This window comes from Salmo salar, chromosome ssa07 (assembly GCF_905237065.1).
Source record: "Salmo salar chromosome ssa07, Ssal_v3.1, whole genome shotgun sequence".
Lineage (NCBI taxonomy): Eukaryota > Metazoa > Chordata > Actinopteri > Salmoniformes > Salmonidae > Salmo > Salmo salar.
Genome location: NC_059448.1, coordinates 37,670,879 through 37,692,259, shown reverse-complemented (window position 1 = coordinate 37,692,259; position 21,381 = coordinate 37,670,879). Strand labels below are relative to the sequence as shown.

The following is a 21,381-nucleotide window of genomic DNA, read 5'->3' as shown; positions in this document are numbered from 1 at the left end:
TCTTATTCTTCCAGTGATCGTAGCTGAAGCAGAGAGGAGCTTTTCAAAGCTGAAGCTCATCAAATCCTACCTGAGGTCCACCATGTCACAGGAACACCTTAGTGGCCTTGCTGTCATCAGTATTAACCATGCAATTGCTGGGCAAATTTCTTATGATGATGTAATTGATGACTTTCCATTAAGGAAGGCAAGAAAGGTCAGGGTTTAGATGGCAGTTGTGCAATTTAGTTTGTGTGTTTCTTGTTTGAAGTGCAATAGTGTAATAATCAGGTTCTCTTCTTTATAAGTGTGTTATTCTATTTGTGTGATATAGGATTCGTGCAATTTAGTTTTATTTGTGTTTTTTTGTTAGCAATAGTGTAATAGTGTAATAATTCGATTCTATTTTTGATTTGTATTTATATACTACAGTTTGTTTCTATTTGCCTTTGTTTCTTATTTCTGTATATATTTTTATATTTATATAGTTTTAAATGTTATGATTATTTATTGTTGTTCCAAATGTCTGAATAAAAATGACAGTTAGTGCAGAATGGTGCTTCTTTTTTGGGGGGCGCTGAAGCGGGAATTCGCCTAGGGAGCCATACAAGCTAGAACCGCCACTGACTGTTAACGTAAATAATTATATTTTATTGATGTCACCTCTAATGGAATAATAATTTATTGAGAGGGACAACCTGACGTCAAACCACATTCGTTTTCTCTGCAAACGCAAAATCCCAGTTATGTTTGACTCATCATCCTTGCCGTAGTTTGGAGTCCGGAAACATCACGAACTGGAAACGAAACAAGTTTTTAAACAAACAAGAGTAAGCAACTCAATGTTAATCTTTCGTTTTGTCATCGCTAGGTATTTGTGAACAGCTTTAATGATTTGAAGTAGTTTTACTGTAATGTCTCTGGAATTGTGGGAGATGTCATCACTTATTCAACCTTACGCCGCGTAACTAGGTAGCCATTGTTGTGCTATGTGGCATTCTTGTGCTATTGACAGCAGCACCTAGCACGCTAGCTAACTATCTCTAATCTTCTGTCAATAGCAACAGTGTCCATGTTAATTGCTATGATAATTATAACGGTGTTTGTTTACTTGCTTGTCATCCAGCCAACATATGACAGCTAAATTAGGATGATTGTTGTGTTTATGATAATTCATGTACACATTTTTAACATTCCCAAAATGTGTTCTCCTTTCACAGTGGCTGAATAGCCTATTTCATCTGGATCTCATCCATAATGTTGCCTAAATTCAAGTGTCCCAGTCCACTACAAAACCTACACAAGCTTGCTACTGTCAGTGTTATATCTGATCATTGAATCATGAGTCCTCCCAGTTGAATGTTCAGGAGGATCTGTTACTGCCTCAGCCACTGTCTCTACACAGCCATGTCACGCCTGGAGCCGGAGGAGGAGAGCAGGCCTGGGCCTGGGCATGAGCCCAGCAGGGAGGTGGACATGTGGTCGTCAGTGCGTTGCCTTGGTTACCTGTCCAGTTTCAACCTGATGGTGGCGGTATGCCTGGGCCTGTACGTGCGCTGGGAGCAGACAGACGAGCCCATGATCCTTGTTATCTTCATCCTGGGTCTCTTCGTCCTGGGCATCGCCAGCATCCTTTACTACTACTTCTCCATGGAGTCGGCCAGTCTCAGCCTCTTCCACCTGTGGTTTGGCTTCCTTCTGGGCCTCCTGTGCTTCCTCAATAGTCCCTCGCTGGAGGAGAATGTGAAGGAGCAGGCTACTAACTACCTGCTGCTGGCTAGTGTGGCTTTGAGGACGGTGTGGGCCTTAACAGATAGGATAATGGGCTGCGTTCACTATAAACCCACCCTGCTCTTGTCCGAGGAGCTCCTAGAACTCCTGGGCTTTGGAATTGCTAGCACCACCATGCTGATGCACAAATCTATTGCCCTCATTGCCCTAGTGGTGGCGCTGGGGGCTCTGATCGTGAGCCTACGTGTTAAGTCCCTCCTAGCCCTTCCCAACTTGGCCTGCTTTACCCTGGTCACCTCCCTGCTGTTCTTCAAGGCCGTGAGGATAACCACCAATCCTTTCGCCCTGGGCTGCTACCTGGGCCGTCTGATATGTGACCCCCTCTTGGACGTCTACTTCAGCAGCCTGGGGGCCACCGAGCGCTGGCTGCCCCTGCTTTCCTGGGGACGTGTCTGGCGTCGAATCTCCCTGCTCCCTCTGGGGCTTGTGGAGATAGCCTTCTTCGTCCTAGCCGCTCTAAAGATGAGCCATCTAGAACTGTGGTACCTGGTGATCCCTGGATTCTGTGTGTTTGGCCTGTTTTGGACAGTCTGCCATGTGGTGCTGCTGATCACACTATGGGGCTTCCACACCAAGCTGAGTGAATGTCAGAAAGCGCGCTCGATCCAGCAGTCAGACACACGCAGCCTGGACCGGATCATGGCCTCGCGGGGGATGAGACACTTCTGCCTGATCTCTGAACGCCTGGTCTTCTTCAGCCTGGTGTCCACAGCCATACTGGCAGCTGTGTCCTGGCAGGTAAGATGCTCCATAGTGGTAAATGGTGAACTGGCAGGGTAATACAGTGCCTTGCAAAAGTATTCATCCCCCTTGGCGTTTTTCATATTTTGTTGCATTACAACCTGTAATTTAAATTGATTTTTATTTCATGTAATGGAAATACACAAAATAGTCCAAATTGGTGAAGTGAAATGAAAAAAATAACTTGATGTTTATATGAATTCACCCCCTTTGCTATGAAGCCCCTAAATAAGATCTGGTGCAACCAATTACCTTCAGAAGTCACATAATTAGTTAAAGTCCACCTGTGTGCAATCTAAGTGTCACATGATCTCAGTATATATACACCTGTTCTGAAAGGCCCCAGAGTCTGCAACACCACTACACCACTAAGCAAGGGGCACCACCAAGCAAGCGGCACCATGAAGGCCAAGGAGCTCTCCAAACAGGTCAGGGACAAAGTTGTGGAGAAGTACAGATCAGGGTTGGGTTATAAAAAAAAATCAGAAACTTTGAACATCCCACGGAGCACCATTAAATCCATTATAAAAAATTGAAAGAATATGTCACCACAACAAACCTGTCAAGAGAGGGCCGCCCACCAACACTCACGGACCAGGCAAGGAGGGCATTAATCAGAGAGGCAACAAAGAGACCAAAGATAACCCTGAAGGAGCTGCAAAGCTCAACAGTGGAGATTTGAGTATCTGTCCATAGGACCACTAAGCTGTACACTCCACAGAGCTGGGCTTTACGGAAGAGTGGCCAGAAAAAAGCCATTGCTGAAAGAAAAAAATAAGCAAACACGTTTGGTGTTCACCAAAAGGCATGTGGAAGACTCCCCAAACATATGGAAGAAGGTACTCTGGTCAGATGAGACAAAAATGAAGCTTTATGGCCATCAAGGAAAACACTATGTCTGGTGCAAACCCAACACCTCTACACCCCGAGAATACCATCCCCACAGTGAAGCATGGTGGTGGCAGCATCATGCTGTGGGGATGTTTTTCATCCGCAGGGTTTTGGAAACTGGTCAGAATTGAAGGAATGATGGATGGCGCTAAATCCAGGAAAATTCTTGAGGAAAACCTGATTCAGTCTTCCAGAGATTTGAGACTGGGCCGGAGGTTCACCTTCCAGCAGGATAATGACCCTAAGCATACTGCTAAAGCAACACTCAAATGGTTTAAGGGGAAACATTTAAATGTCTTTGAATGGCCTAGTCAAAGCCCAGACCTCAATCCAATTGAGAATATGTGGTATGACTTAAGGATTGCTGTACACCAGCGGAACCCATCCATCTTGAAGGAGCTGTAGCAGTTTTGCCTTGAAGAATGGGCAAAAATCCCAGTGGCAAGATGTGCCAAGCTTATAGAGACATACCCCAAGAGACTTGCAGCTGTAATTTGCTGCAAAAGGTGTCTCTACAAGGTATTGGCTTTGGGGGGTGAATAGTTATGCACCCTCAAGTTTTCAGTTTTTGTTTGTGTTATTTCTTGTTTGTTTCACAATAAAAAAAAAATTCAACTTCAAAGTGGTAGGCATGTTGTGTAAATCAAATGATACAACCCCCCCCCAAAAAAAAAAAAAAAATTTTAATTCCAGGTTGTAAGGCAACAAAATAGGAAAAATGTGAAGGGGGGTGAATACTTTCGCAAGCCATTGTATATGTTATACTAATGAATGAAAAGATGGATTGATAAATCAGTTGGTTTATTGATCAGCTGATTGATCGATTGAGTGATTGATCTGAGCTTTTCATTTATTTGGGTTTTTCATCATTGAGAAGATTTTAATTATCTCATTCGAGACAGATCTGACCATGATAGCTGCATAGCCTAGTAACAAAGGAAGGCGAGTGGCATCATCAACATTGAAACATCAAGCGTCACGTCATAAGCCCCAGAGACTGACGCTTGCTAGAGGCCTGGCATGCATTCACAAGACAGTCCCAAGCCGGAGAGGAGAGCTGCTTCTGCTCTCAACCGTGACCAAATTAATTAGCACTTTAATATGTCTATCTCCTTACATAAAGAGCCATACATTATTTAGCTTTACTTGGTAATCTGCTACTAGCATAACATGCTACACTGAGGCAACTATTTGCCACATCATATAAGATCTCCAGCCAGCTTATACTACTGTACCTGTAGATTTCCAGTTAATGCTAGACGAGTAGCGTCATCATTGGCTCGCCCAAAAAAATATATAATGTAGTTTCCTTAATACTGCACGCAGAGACAATAACATGCTATCCGCGAGTTTGTGTGGGTAGGTAGAAAACTAATTGTCAGAATCTCGCTATATCCCTTTAAGCTATGACCCACCATTTATTTTAATCATGAGCAAAAGCTGTTGCTTTTCTACCTAAAGTTGCAATGGGTTCATTTAAAGGCCCTGTGCAGTCAAAAATGAGATTTACCTGTGTTTTATATATTTCCACACTGAGGTTGGAATAATACTTGCGAAATTGTGAAAATGATGTTGCCCTTTTAATGCCCTCAGACGAACCATCAGAGACAAAGCGTCACTTCAGGATTAAGATTGAATCCTACTACACTGGCTCTGATGCTTGTCGAATGTGGCAGGGCTTGAAAACTATTACAGACTACAAAGGGAAACCCAGACACAAGCTGCCTAGTGACGCGAACCTATCAGACGAGCTAAATGCCTTTTATGCTTGCTTCGAGCCAAGCAACACTGAAGCATGCATGAGAGCACCAGCGGTTCCAGATGACTGTGTGATAATGCTCTCGGTAGCCGATGTGAGCAAGACCTTTAAACAGGTCAACATTCACAAAGCTGCTGGGCCAGAAGGATTACCATGACGTGTATTCAAAGCATGCGCAAACTAACTGGCAAGTGTCTTCACTGACATTTTCAACCTCTCCCTGACCGAGTCTGTAACCTACATGTTGAAAGTAGACCACCATAGTCCCTGTGCCCAAGAAAGCAAAGGTAACATACCTAAGTGATTACCGCCCCATAACACTCGTCTCGGTAGCCATGAAGTGCTTTGAAAGGCTGGTCATGGCTCACATCAACATCATCATCCCGGATACCCTAGACCCACTCCAATTTGCATACCGCCCCAACAGATCCACAGATGACGCAATCTCTATCGCACTCCACACTGCCCTTTCCCATCTGGACAAAAGGAATGCCTATGTGGGAATGCTGGTCATTGACTACAGCTCAGTGTTCAACACCATAGTGCCCACAAAGCTCATCACTAAGCTAAGGACCCTTGGACTAAACACCTCCCTCTGCAACTGGATCCTGGACTTCCTGACGGGCCACCCCCAGGTGGTAAGGGTAGGCAACAACAGGTCTGCCACACTGATCCTCAACACTGGGGTCCCTCAGGGGTGTGTGCTTAGTCTCCTCCTGTACTCCCTGTTCACCCACGACTGCGTGGCCAAACACGACCCAACACCATCATTAAGTTTGCTGATGACACAACAGTGGTAGGCCTGATCACCGACAACGATGAGACAGCCTATAGGGAGGAAGTCAGAGACCTGGCAGTGTGGTGCCAGGACAACAACCTCTCCCTCAATGTGATCAAGACAAAGGAGCTGATCGTGGACTACAGGAAAAGGCGGGCTGAACAGGCCCCGATTAACTTCAACGGGGCTGTAGTGGAGCGGGTCGAAAGTTTCAAGTTCCGTGGTGTTCACATCACCAACGAACTATCATGGTCCAAACACACCAAGACAGTCGTGAAGAGGGCACGACAACACCTTTTTCCCCTCAGAAGACTGAAAGGATTTCACATGGGTCCCCAGATCCTCAAAAAGTTCTACAGCTGCACCATCAAGAGCATCCTGACCGGTTGCATCACCGCCTGGGATGGCAACTGCTCGGCATCTGACCGTAAGGCGCTACAGAGGGTAGTGCGTACGGCCCAGTACATCACTGGGGCCAAGCTTCCTGCCTTCCAGGACCTATATACTAGGCGGTGTCAGAGGAAAGCCCAAAAAATTGTCTTAGACTGTTTTCTCTGCTACTGCACGGCAAACTGCTACTCGCTGTTTATTATCTATGCATAGTCATTTCACCCATACCTACATGTACATATTACCTCAACTAGCCTGTACCCCTGCACATTGACTCGGTACCGGTACCCCCCTTATATAGACTCGTTATTGTTACTTTTTAATAATTTTTTACTTTTGTTTATTTGTTAAATATTTTCTTAACTCTTTCTTGAGCTGCACTGTTGGTTAAGGACTTGTAAGTAAGCATTTCACGGTAAGGACTACAGCTGTTGTATTCGGCACATGTGACACAAAGTTTGATTTGAAAAGGCCGCCTAAAATTTCTGCCTGTTTTGGTGGGATGGAGATTTGGCCTGACTGTTGACATCACCAAGCGGTAAATTAGTAAATAGACCAATAAGAAACCGTTCCAAATCTCTCAGCTAGTTTGCAATTTTCCCTTCCCCACTCAGACCACTCCCAGACAATCCTAGCAAAATTCTTGCTTGAGAAATTGCTCTTTGCTAAGAAGATTTTTTTTGTTATTTTTGACCATTTTAATTTAAAACAATCCCAATCAAGGTACTTAATTGTTACTCAGAAATGATTTGATATTGGGATAAAAACGACCTTTAATAAGCACAAGAGACCTGCAAAATGTATAAAAGGCTATTGCAGTACGAGCAGGAACAGCAGCATCTAGTGGACAAAACCTGGTACTCTCACACTAATTTATGGGGAGAAAAAGCTTCATAATACTTGTCAAACATAGAGAACTGATACTGTATACTGGCGGTTGGAGTGGGCTTGGTTTGGGTGGGGTACATGCGTGGCTGTTGGCGATTTATTTGGATTCCTCACCTCTTAGTCATTTTAAGTAGTTTGGTCCAAATCAGATGTTGGGTATTATATTTAATTAATATTATATGAATCCTATGATTTGAAATGGCCAATTTGGATGCAATCAATTAGTTTAATTGCTCAGAGTTCAAATATTTTGTTGAAAAGACTAATGTTTGCAGGAATGTGACAAACTATTTCAACAACAATCGGAGATGGTGGGTGTCATGGCTTGCTGAAATGGAACTGCCCTTAAAGAGATTCTCCTGTACCTTTTTTGTATACTTGTTGTTCTGAAAATATTACTCACGAGCCAAAAGTGGTCTCCAAAACTTACATACTACATCGCAAATGTGCAGTTATGTGCACCACGTAATTACTCTCTCTCTCTCTCGCCCTCTCTCTGCTGTGTCCACTGAGTCATTGGGCCCGCACTGCAACCTCTTTGGATAACGATGGGCAGGCGTCTTGCTAGCTGTCACTCATGCGAGGGGCTGAAGCTTATTGGCTAGAACTCTAATTGCTTGGAGTCTTGCCCATGTGGGGGGAAATGTAGGGAAAATGGCGCAGCGCAGCTTCAAGAAAGCAGTCACTGACTGATTTCGTGGCTATTTAAGGTGACAGTAATTCTGCCTATAGATGATGCATGTATGAACTACACATTGACACATCCAGACCAAAGCGGGAGGTTAAATGTTTTTATTTCTTAGTCACCAAAGTACTGGAGCATGTCTTTAAGCAATAACACTTACCCACCCACACACTCAACATAAAAAAGTTAAATATACAATTCAGTGTCCGTGTTACCAAACATGTAGGCCTAGCTATAGCCTTGAATTATTTTTCGTTAATCTAGGCCTATAGCCTTGCTCTACAATAAAAGGGCTTGAAGGCTGGGATGGCATAAGAGCTACTATGTCAAATCAGGACTGAGGAGATGATGATGGACCAGCTGTGAGGCCTTGGGCAGTCGGAGCTGAATTTAACAAGAGGTCTGCTGCCTCCATCCAAAACTGACTAGCTAATAATGAAGCATGGAGCTCCGAAGTGATGTGGTAACCTTGCTGGTGCCTCGCTAATTGGACAAGTCAGATTGAGGAAAGAGTTAATAAGGATTTTAATTGCAAATGTGAATGTAACACAAGTGTAATTGAGGAAACACAAGGCTACGTGGAAATTGTCATGGCAACGTCATCAAATAATTTAGATGCCTATTGTTTCTTTGTAATTTGTGTTTATTTACTGAATTTTAATAGCTTGGTGAATTTGTATAACAGAGTCCATTGGGTAGGCCTATAGTCTAAGTGAATTCCAAGGCCACAATCTATCTTTGAAAAGGCTTCATTCTCACTCATTCCCACAGCTTCACTTGAGTGTCTTTGAAGGGTGTTTTGAACTCATTCCCACAGCTTCACTTGAGTGTCTTTTGAAGGGTGTTTTGAGCTGAAGCCTTGTGATAGAATTGTTTTATGTCTGTATCTAAATAGCTCAATTCTCTTTTGTTTCAAAACATTTTTAAAAATCACAAATTAAATGCTCTCTTGTGTTGCAGCCCTTAAATGGTGTGTTCATGAGTGTGTTCCTGGTGGTCCTCCCTCTGGAGTCTCTGGCCCACGGGTTCTTCCATGAGCTGGGCAGCTGCCTGGGGGGCACATGTGTGGGCTACGCTCTCGTCGTCCCTACCAGCTACAGCAGGTATTTAACCGTACACACACACACATATATATATAAAGACTACGTAGACACATGTACACTGAACTCGCGCACACACACACACACACACACACACACACACACACACACACACACACACACACCAGGGTCTCCGTTAGCCGGTAATAGCCAGCTTTTGGCAAAAACAAATACATTTGCGAATACATGCTTATCGGTCTATAAGTTCATGTGCAACATTTTGTGGAATTAAATTGTCGCGTGTGTATTTTCGTTAGTCGTTATGTTTATCACACACGCACAGCATACAGATACAGAGCCTATGAGCGGAAAATTTCACACAGCTAGAGGTCGACCGATTAATTGGCATGGCCGACTAATTGGGGTTGATTTCAAGTTTTCATAACAATTGGTAATCTGCATTTTTGGATGCCGATTATGGCCGATTCTATTGCATTCCACGAGGAAACTGCGTGGCAGGCTGACCACCTGTTACGCGAGTGCAGCAATGAGCCAAGGTAAGTTGCTAGCTAGCATTAAACTTATCTTATAAAAAGCAATCAATCTTCACATAATCACTAGTTAACTACACATGGTTGATGATATTACTAGGTTAACTAGCTTGTCCTGCATTGCATATAATCAATGCGGTGCCTGTTAATTTTGTCATCGAATCACAGCCTACTTCGCCAAACGGGGGACGATTTAACAAAAGCACATTCGCGAAAAAAGCACAATCGTTGCATGAATGTACCTAACCATGAACATCAATACCTTCCTTAAAATCAATACACAGAAGTATATTTTTTTTAAACCTGTATATTTAGTTAAAATAAATTCATGTTAGCAGGCAATATTAACTAGGGAAATTGTGTCACTTCTCTTGCGTTCATTGCACGCAGAGTCAGGGTATATGCAACTGTTTGGACCGCTTGGCTCGTTGCAAACTAATTTGCCAGAATTTTACATAATTATGACATAACATTGAAGGTTGTGCAATGTAACAGCAATATTTAGACTTAGGGTTGCCACCCGTTCGATAAAATACGGAACGGTTCCGTATTTCACTGAAAGAATAAACATTTTGTTTTTGAAATTATAGTTTCCAGATTTGACCATTTAAACGACCAAAGGCTCGTATTTCTGTGTTTATTATATTATAATTAAGTCTATGACTTGATATTTGATAGAGCGGTCTGACTGAGCGGTGGTAGGCAGCAGCAGGCTCGTAAGCATTCATTCAAACTTTACTGCGTTTGCCAGCAGCTCTTAGCAAAGCTTGAGTCACAGTGCTGTTTATGACTTCAAGCCTATCAACTCCTGAGATTAGGCTGGCAATACTAAAGTGCCTATTAGAACATCCAATAGTCAAAGGTATATGAAATACAAATGGTATAGAAAGAAATAGTCGACACGTCATAATTCCTATAATAACTACAACCTAAAACTTCTTACCTGGGAATATTGAAGAACTGGGAATATTGAACCACCAGCTTTCATGTTCTGAGCAAGGAACTGAAACTTTTTTACATGGCACATATTGCACTTTTACTTTCTTCTCCTACACTGTGTTTTTGCATTATTTAAACCAAATTGAGCATGTTTCATTATTTATTTGAGACGAAGTAGATTTTATTTATGTATTATATTAAGTTAAAATTAAAGTGTTCATTGTTCATTCAGTATTGCTGTAATTGTCATTATTACAAATATATAAAAATCGTCAGATTAATCGGTATCGTTTTTTTTGGGTCCTCCAATAATCGGTATTGTTGAAAAATCATAGTCGGTCAACATCTACACACAGCGGGTCAACATCCACACACAGTGGGTCAACATCCACACACAGCGGGTCAACATCTACACACAGCGGGTCAACATCCACACACAGTGGGTCAACATCCACACACAGCGGGTCAACATCTACACACAGCGGGTCAACATCTACACACAGCGCGAGAACTGCTGCTACAGCTTCTCAAACAGCTCATTTGATGCTGCTGGAGTGAAACTTGCTTTTATAAGCCCAATCATTGCGTAACAATTCTAAATGCAATTGCGTGTTAAACTGTTTTGATGGCCACGATTTAAAAAGAGCTATTTTTATTTCTCAACTTGTAATTGAAGCACGCTTCCCATTCGCCATTCAAGTGCATATAGGCAACGGTATAGGCAGGCTTCAGCATGTCACACACCACTTTGCAATGAGCTGGAGCAGTATGCATTTTGAAAACATATATTTAACTGTTTGAAACTTGAACATTTTACTTCATATTATGAGGCGTGTAGCCTATTTCTCTCATGTTCTATTGGTTTTCAAATCAACTTTCTTTCATTGTCCAGTAACCAAAGGCACAATCCTAAGCTGTGTTCAATACTAACCATACTATTTTTGATGTGAGTATAAAGTATGGATATAGTTAGTATGCCAAAAGTTCACCGATGTCGTACTAAATTCGCCAAAATACAAAGTATACAAGCAGTGTACACTATTTCCGTGCTTTTAGGGCCCATAATGCAATTCTTCAGAAAATGGGTGTGACTTCACAACGTTTTCAGATTTGAAGAAAATGTTGGATAAAATGCAGCCAAAGTCCGACGAGAGCTGATACAAATTCATTGCTTTAACTAATTATGACAAATGTTAAGAAAATGTTGAGCAATGTAATAAAGTCATGACTTTTCAAGTAAGTTATGTTGGCTGACAATTTGTTAACTACGCTATCCTTATAAACAGCATAGCATTACAGCAGTATGTACCGGTATGTTAGCTAGTTGGCTACTAATACATCGAACTTGCCAGGCAGTATTTTAACTATCTAACTATTCACATCATTCTTAGCTAAGTGGTATGTATAGTCATTGTGTGTTTCAATGGACATTGTTAATTCTGGCTATCTACTCCGATTTCAGAACACTCTCGTCTGAGAGTGCCAGGGCGCAGAATAACTGATGAATTTACGAACACTCAACACCCATTGAATATGGCCAGTGGCAGTAAACGTTGGCCAAAAAAAGCGTCATTAAATTGTTTCCAGTCACCAACGCTCTGGATAACATGAAAACAGCCTAACCAGCTCTGCTAGGGCGAGTAAAATGGTTAGAGTGAGGTGTTCTCTCATTTGTGTCTGGCTTGACTGCCAGCGAACACTCGGATCGACCCTACTCCTCAGCCAGAGTGCCCAGTGTGCGCTCTGAACGTTCCGAGAGCGAAACACTCTGAATTTATGAACGAATAATCTAACAACACTCTGAATTTATGAACGCCCAGACTGTCACTCCAGATTGAATTTGCGAACACCCCCGAAATCGTAAAATGTCTAGCTAGTCATTTGTTATGCTAACAAACTAGCAAGAGGTTGCATAGCAACAGCATCAACTTCCGGTAGACAGGCAAAGCGCTAGTACGCTCAACTGAAACGATACCGTTCATGTACAGTATACTAAAATGAACTAATAGTATGTAGTATATACTCATGAAGTATGTGGTATACAGAATGTTAGTATGGGTATTCGAACACAGCTCCAGTCATATTAGCAACCCATGCTAGTTGTTGCATCTTTTAGATCTCCCCTCTTTCCATATTTCTAACAGATATTTGTATCTCTGTCACATGAAACTGCTTGCATGTGAAGTTTGCGTTTGACAACTGTTTTTCTGCTAATTGCATTACGGAACAAACATATCTGCGTAGCTTACTGCCTTGTGTGCTTTGCTAAGCTTATACTGTGAAGAAATAATAGTTTATCAACATTTTAAGCTAAACGTTCTGATCTGTTGCATTAGCCTCATTGCTTTTAAATTTGTTACATTTTTTTATGTAGGCGAGGCCTACTAGTTGTATGAATTTGGGATCTATCATCCCATAACTGTCCCAGGGTCTGTTTGGAATAGGCTATTTCTTTCTCGCATTGAACGACAAGCTGACCATAAGAATAGGTAAACTTTTCGACTATGGGGGATATTACATTGACATAGGCTAGTGATTTTGCTGCTTATTACTCGTCTTGTTGGCTGATGAAAAGTAAATGTGGCAGTTATTCTTATTTTAAAAGTGCGCATTGGAATTCGGTAAGAAGGACGCACGCTGTTGTGTCCTCGAGTTGCATGTTCTGTGAAGATAAATAATCTAAATGTGATTTTTGTCAGTGGGTGGACGCCCTAATCAGGTTATGCGCCCAATGCATATGGGTCCGGTAAATTTCTCAAATGTCTGTTAAATTAAAATACTGCCGATCAAAAGTCAGACGCCACATTTTCGTAATGGAAACTCTGACGCTCGCACACACACACACACACACACACAATTCAATATACACACGTACACAGACCTCACATACACAGACACACATTCACTTTATTCTTCTCCACAATCATCAATCTTCCCTGCACCGAAGTAAAGAAAATAATAATATCTTAACTTTACAGCATCCAGAGGGACAGACCATAATTTCAATTCCCTCACTGGACAAACCAAGTGGAAAAATATCCCAATAAACATGGCCTTAATGTTTCTCCCCTGAGGCTGCTCTCTCCCTGGCATACTAAGAGGCTGTGGATGGAAAATGTGTTTATGACCAGGCAGGGCCACTCTCTGTCCAAAATGGCACCCTATCCCTTTGACTAGGACCCATAGTGCACTACTTTTGACTAAAGCCCTATGCAGGGAATAGGGTGCCATTTCAGACTCTGCCTCTATGATGTAAAAAGGGCTTTATAAATAAATGTGATTGATTTGATTGACCTCTGTGCTAGGGCAGTTAGCACTTAGCAGTAGCTAGCTCTGTGGTGGTGATTCGGATGCAGGCCCATACATCTGCTCTGTATGCCAGGGGATGTAGGCCCCAGCGGGAGACCCGAGAGCATGTTGAGAATATAGCAGTGTATTATCTACTGTTTGATTGGCTCAGATCATGTTTTTACAATGGTGAGGGCCCCTTGGGAAGATGAGGAGGAGAAGGGAACGGCGAGGGACAGAGAACAAAGGAGAGCAAGTCAGATGGACAAAGTGAGAGAGGGTGCAGGGGAGGGAGCGAGAGAGACCGGGCTTTTAGAGAGGGAGGACAGAGGGAAGGAGATAGCGAGAGACTAATATGTTTCCATCTTTGTATAGATAAGACCTAGGCCAGGTTAGTGAAACAAATCTGTCACGTCAGCCTCCAACAGCCACGTTATCCACTGCCCCCAGTCATCTCAACACAACTACTCAGTCAAAATCGACTCATTATTTAAACAGAACTCTCTCCAATCTATCCAGCCCAAAGTCTGTCTCAAGATCATAATAACTCTGCTTTAAGATGACATGTTTTGAGTTATGTAGATGTCTCTGTGATTGAATGGAGAAAGTTGTGAGTAATGCCAGGCACAGGGACAGAGATACAGAGTGAGTGGGGCTATGTTGAGTGACGGAGACAGGGGCAGCCTTGACTCCTGCCCTCATGCCTGGTGCTGTTGGGATGGAGAGAAAGAGGTGTGCCGGATCAAACAGATGGCTCTGTCTTAACCTCCGAATCTTGTTGTTGGGTCAGGACTCATCTCCATCTTTATTCTCACTCATCTTAGCCCTGCGCGCGCACACACACACACACACACACACACACACACACACACACACACACACACACACATTCATATTATCTAATATTCCATCTCTACTGTACTTCCAGTGCCTTCACCTCTCTTCCACCTCTATTCCTTTCCTTACTCTACATTCTCCTCATCTTCCTCTTTTCAATTCCTATCTCCACTTGCCATTCTCTCCTCATATTCATTCTCGTTCCCTCCTTTCCTCCACCCGTCCTCTCATCCTTCTCTCCGTTCCCTCCACAGCCCAGACGGCCATCCCACCCTCCTACCTCCGGACCAGGTGCAGGAGCTGAACGTGCGCTCCACGGGCATGTTGAACAGCGTGCAGCACCTCTTCTCCCACCACATGATCGAGACGTTTGGCTGTGACTACTCCACCAGCGGGGTGACTTTGGAGGCCCTGCAGGCCAAACTCAAGGCCTTCCTGGAGCTTCGCACAGCCGACGGGCCCCGCCATGATACATACGTGGTGTTCTACAGCGGGCATACGCAGCGCACCGGGGCCTGGGCACTGGCAGGTGAGGGTCACCATAGCTTACATAAGCTGGTTGGCTGGCTGGCTTGCTGGTTGGTTGGTTGGCTGGTTGGCTGGCTGGCTGGCTCTAATCAACGCTCAGAAACCAGCAGACAAGCTTCTTGCCTCGCTCTGTCTCTCATCATTTATCAGTGTTTATTTTTCACCTATTTATTTCCAGACTAGATCAAACATGAAAAAAATAAAATAAATACAGGATCAAATTAAGGTTATATGTTTGAATAAAACATGAGGATGAGTGTAGAATACTATTTTTTTGTTTTGACAAACATTTAAATGTTTTTCATTTGTTTTTGAGAAATGTCTGGAACCACAGCAGTAGTCAGAACAAGTCCAACATATTGAGTAGTCTGCCAGATACAGCGTGTGCCTGTACTTTTCATTAATCCATGGCGACTCTTAGTAGAAGTGAAGAGTCCAACATTTTCCCCAGTGTGATGACTGAAGTTTGTCTTCAGTGGCTGCCAACACACGCCCACGCTTTATCACTGCATGGTGCAAGACAAGCTCAGTGACAAGTTAAACATGACTTGACCATTGATGTACTCCCACTCGTAACTTCTCCTTTTCAACATGAACCCCGACAACTTTTACCTTTTTGTCTTTAATGTCCATTACTTGCTCACCACCTACCTTAACCACCTATCTTAACCACCTACCTTATTCAAATGCGTGCAGACAGTCGTCGTGGCTCATCGGGCAAGTCAGCTGTAATAAGTGTCGTTAATTAGTATTATTATTAACCCATTAACCAATTATTATTTAATGGACTAAGGAAGGAATATATTTGTATCATACTGTACATTCTAAGCTATGATTACAGTAACTTTTAAAACCTTTGTTATCAAACTAGCTACTAAACTCCTAACATGCAGGGTCAATAAAAATAAAAAACGTGTATGTATTGTCCTCCTAACGATATAGATCCAACTAAGTCTTCTAGTAATATGTGTCAAAACATCAACGCGGCCACAGTATACCACCCCACTGCTCCCCTGAAACCCAAATTGTACTTTTAAGCATCAGTGTGCTCGCGACCACCTAACCAGTCCCTTTCTGAGCAGCTCCCAAACTGTAAAGAAATATCTTGGCACCATCTACGGACACCTCTTAATCTTCCTGCCACGGAGCACACTGCCGTATTAATCCTCATGAAGGATACTGCGTGTCATACCCCGTGTCACAGTGTTTGAGCAGTGGAGGCCGGGTGGAAAACAACCTGGGTCCTGGCTGGCGTTGGAGCTTTACAGAACGGACTGGGAAGAGCGGGGTGGTGGGGTGTCTCTGGCACTCACACTCAATCACACAGGCTACTCACGTGCACATATACACACTCGTACGCCGCTCACGTTTCTGCCACAGAGGAAGGGTGCCCAAACAGAGAGCAGTCCCTATAACTCAAGATTTAGGTGCCTTATACTAGGGATAGGCCATACAGGTGTGTAGTTGTAGACGATGCTCAGAATAACGATAGAGAGGATTTGACAAATAACTTGACTGTTCACATGTTCCTTTTGGTTTACGTTGTGCATGTTCTGATATAGAACAATGGTTGTTCCTTGTTTGTTCCCAGCCTAAGACTAGGTTGTGGTTATTACAATGTTTATTTCTCTCTCTACCAGGAGGAGACTCTCTGCGTCTGGAGCAGCTGCTGGAGTGGTGGAAGGAGAAGAACAACGGCTTCACCTCCCGTCTCATCCTGGTCCTGGACACAGAGAACTCCATGCCCTGGGTAAAGGAGGTCCGCAGGACGGAGGGAGTCTACTTGGCCGTGCAAGGGGCCGAGCTCGCCCCCGCCGGCGACATCGAAGGCGGGGACGCCCCCCGCCTCGGGGACTTCACCTCGGAGTGGGTGGAGTTCAACTGCAACCCGGACAGCACCACCCAGTGGTCGGAGAAGGACAGGACGGTGGCGGCGGCCTACGGCGTGTCAAAGCACTGGAGCGACTACACGCTCCATCTTCCCACAGGGAGCGACGTGGCCGAGCACTGGAAGACCCACTTCCCCCAGGCTACCTATCCTCTGGTGCACCTATCCAACTGGTGCTGTGGGCTCAACCTCCTCTGGCTGTGTGGAGTGTGTCTGAAGTGCTTCAGGCGATTCAAACTGGGCTGGTTCCCTCCCAATATACTAGACACGGGACAGGGCATCAAACTGGTCCACTCATAGACTGACTGAGCTGTCTGTCTGCCTGCCTGGGAGATCACTTGCCTGACCACTCGCCCTGAATTGAATTCCTCTGCTCTATCAATCGCTCCATACTTTCAGTCTGAAGCTGTCATCCTAGAAGTTGACTTCAAAACAAATTCATCAGTGATTGGTTAGATTTGTTATAGACGATCCAATCAGAGAATCAAAGTTGATAACGTAATCAGGTAGTCCGGCTCTGGCCCGACCCATCGGTTTCTGGGACCAATCAGATTGGTCAGATTGTGTTCGCATTCTAGAAATCATTGGGGGGGGGGCAAATCCAGACCCATTGTGGAGAAACAACATCAGTTGGACGGAGCAATGTGGATGGGTAGCCAGGCAAGGAGATCACAATGGAGTTTCAGCAGGTAGCCTAGCGGTTAAGAGGGTTGGGCCAGTAACCGAAAGGTCATTGGTTCAAATCCCCCAGCCGACTAGGTGAACAAACTGTCGATGTGCCCTTGAGCAAGGCACTTAACCCTAATTGCTCCTGTAAGTTGCTCTGGATAAGAGCGTCTGCTAAGTGGCTAAAATGTAAATGTGTTGACCAGTATCTATGGTAAGTTATGTGTAGACAATCACCAATAGAATATGTGGTAAAGTACAGTCACCACAATAGGCCTGCTTTCTATGGTAAAGCTATAGACAATCACCGCAATCAGTCTTATTGCTATAGACTTCTACCATGCTAGTATGGGCCTTGTATCTAATGGCACAAGTAGATAATCTCCACAATATTCTGTGTATCTATGGTTTACTGACATCCACCTTATGTGCCTTGTGTTACTTTGTAAATTGAACTTTCTTGGGACATTGTGCTTTATTTTGAAAATGAAATATATAATTATTTCATACGTGTTTTTTTCTGGGAAGATTTTTGTAAATTGTTTGTCATGTTTATTTCCCCTTTTGAAACTGATAGTATATAGATTTTACCATTAAAATGTCTAGCCAAAGATTTTGTCTTGCCTTGCGTTTGGTGTTGGTTTCTGTAGACTATTTAAAATGATGAGATGAAAGCCTTGTTACCTTATTTTAGCACCCAATTCTGTTCCATTAGACGGATCACAACAAATGTGGTTAATTCATTGATTCGTTTTTTTAACCATTAATTTTATAAATGTGCTGCCTCAGTGTGAGTAGGAGGAGGGAGTGTTGACAATTGGTCAGGCTGACAGGATCCATATAGCTGCAGGGATATACATTTACACAGCTCCCTGCCTGGTGTCAGTTTGCTGCAGTTGTTTTGGAGTCAAATCCACTGTTAAAACAATGACTCACCACATTTAGCCCATCATTGAATCACTGTGCCCTCCTTGATGGCCATGGTGACCCATATTGGCCAACCTTTCTGCTTCATCTGGTGCTCTCTCTCATCGCTCTCGCTCTTTCGCTGCGATGCTGCCTTTATGATACACTGATGTTTATGCTAAAAAGGTCAAATTGTATTATTCTACATATAAATGAAAGCCAAGCTTTTTGTCTCGCTATATCTTTGTTGTCCTGATAAGAACCGATGTGATGCCTTATCTCCAATTATGCTGGAATAATAAAGTGAATATGTAAAACGTTGATCACATTATCTATTGAAAGTAATTGCCTTTTGTAAAAAGCCTGTGCAGCTGAGCAACATTCTGGTATTTACCTGGGCATTGAAATGGGAAGTTTACCTCAGAGATGAAAAGAGTCAGAGTCAGTTTAGTTTGGAAAGCACGTTCAATGGGTTAAATTGGGCCCAATCGCCTCTACATAATTGCTTGTCTCTTTAGTTGTGGTTTGAGAGGATAGGATGTGTAGAGAGAGGAGGAAGAGGGGGATGCATAGAGCGAGAGAGGAAAAATAAAAAAGCAGAGTGGGAAAGATGAATCATGAAATGGGGCATAAGCGAGAGGAGATGACCCAGAGGTGTCCCTAGCCATCCGTTCCAATTCCAAACGTTAAAATGGCATGGTTTACAGACTGAGCAAATACAGAGCCTTGCTGTATAAATGTTATTGTTGGCAGCAAATATTGGGTTTGGGAACGTAGAAGTCTGGACAGATGTTGTAGGAATAATTGTCCTGTGCTGCTGTAAAAAGCTGTCAGTTCTCTCTCTCACTGGGGAGTCTAGCTGGACACAAAGCTTTCACTTCAGTTTAATTCCCCTTTCCTCAACATGTTTGGTGGAAATTCAACACCAGGGACACCTTAAGTCAATATTAAATGAATCACTCTTTATTATCTGTTTTAGTGGAGAGGTTGCAACAAACACGCGTACAAAGTACAAGTCTGCCACAAGCTCCGCCAGGGCGGTCCCCTCAGCCCTCTTATATAGCGCTACCCAGAAAACCTACAGAGGCATGGTTCATAGGGTTGGTTCTTGCAGGTGACTGGCTGTTATCGCGCGGGCTCAGTTTCTCAAGAAACTATCTTAACTTCCAGATCATATTCTGGGCATTCTGCCAATAGGTCTGTAGAGGAGGTCACAGTCACCTACACGAACCAAGAGGGAGTGAGAGAAGATGCATACTGTGTACAATTCAAGGCTATGTCTTCAGAACATAAAATGTTCCCTTACAATGTCTCCCAAGGTAGAGCTGCTTTCAATGGTCACACTTGATGCATTTTATTGGTTTCTTAGAGCAGGTCAGTGAACCGCGGCATGGTGCCTGGAAGATACTATTAGACTACAGAGAGGAAGGGATGAAACAATGTTACGTTTTGGGATGAATAGAGAGAAGTCCAGTGTCAGATTTGCTGCTTTCATACAGGCCTGCATCCTCACACAGACACATGCACGCACGCACGCACTCACACACACACACACTGTCTCTGTCTTTCTATTGGCCAGGGCTGGAATAGAGTGCTGTTATTGGGTAAGGTCAGTGATTCATGTATACAGGAGGAATCATTTATTGGAATATTAGATTCAAAGCTGGATTAATCTCGTAAACTGGATTCGGTAATAAAAGAGCCAGTCTCTCTCTCTCTCTCTCTCTCTCTCTCTCTCTCTCTCTCTCTCTCTCTCTCTCTCTCTCTCTCTCTCTCTCTCTCTCTCTCTCTCTCTCTCTCTCTCTCTCTCTCTCTGCAGCCCACATCAATGTGCTGAGTCAGAGCCTGCCACATACACTGACAGTAGGACTACCCAGCATGCTTCATTCAGCAGCTGTGCCTCATCTGTACTGAGTGGGCAATTTGGGCCCATCAGAAAATGTTTCCCTGATATAGGAGAAATGATGTGCGTGAGTGTTATCCAGACTGTATTTGAGCATTACTTAGCTGTATATCATGCTTTTTGTAACCGTGAATGAAGTCACTTGAAAGAAGTGTGCTTGAAAGAACCGAAACATTGACACAGCCCACAGTAGGAGGCCACGGCTAGAAAATCTTTTAAAAATAGTATTTCACTGCTAGACAACAACACACCAATATGAAATGATTCACTGTCTTCATTTAACCATGTCTCCACAGTAAGGCAAGCACACATCATTATTCCTAGTCTCATTCATTGTTTCCAAGCCTTTGTAATGTTGCAATATGAACCATCATGCAGTACTGTATGACTATGAGCTCATTCCACTCTTTCCTATTCAGAGGTCTGGTCTATTCTCCTGTGTGTCCTTCAGGCCTTTAAGTGTGCTGCTCACAGTCATTCAGCATCTGCTCATTGCGAGGGAAATCTACTGTAGATGTATAAATACAGAATTTCTCCTCCTCTCTGGCTGTCAATGGGCCTGACTGGCTGCTGGACTAATGGGATGAGATTATTGATTCATTCGATGCAGGACCACTCCAACTTTCCCACCCCAAAAAAAGACAGTTGACATTGCTGTGACATTGAAATGTCAGAGGCATTATCTCTAATCACAAGAGGTGAGGATGTGTTTAGTGGCCACTTAACCACTGTTTTATTTTAAAGGCTGCTGCCAAATACAAAACCTTCCATCCAGCTCACTTGTCCTTCCTTCATCCAGTAAGGAAATTAAACAAACTAGCTACCCTTTTGGTCTTTTGAAGTAAAAAGGTCTTTCTCTGTCCTCCCATCTATCTGTCTGTCTGTCTCCTTCATACCAATAGCATTCATTAACAACAGCACACTTCTCCTGAA

At 43.4% G+C, this 21,381-nt stretch overlaps 1 protein-coding gene across 2 annotated transcripts; it reads left to right on the top strand.

Annotated features, from left to right (window-relative positions):
- The first annotated feature begins 708 nt into the window (after positions 1-708).
- On the top strand, positions 709-18,868 carry LOC106609249 (transmembrane protein 168-A). Of its 2 annotated transcripts, none has more exons than XM_014207829.2 (5): positions 709-809; positions 1,200-2,508; positions 8,863-9,005; positions 14,812-15,086; positions 16,726-18,868. In XM_014207829.2, exons 2-5 carry the CDS (start codon positions 1,339-1,341, stop codon positions 17,271-17,273), a joined length of 2,136 nt encoding a protein of 711 aa, XP_014063304.1. In that variant the 5' UTR covers positions 709-809; positions 1,200-1,338; the 3' UTR covers positions 17,274-18,868. The 2 variants fall into 2 exon arrangements, with proteins under 2 accessions (XP_014063304.1, XP_045577882.1); XM_045721926.1 differs by lacking the exon at positions 709-809 and adding an exon at positions 812-951.
- The last annotated feature ends 2,513 nt before the right edge of the window (positions 18,869-21,381 follow it).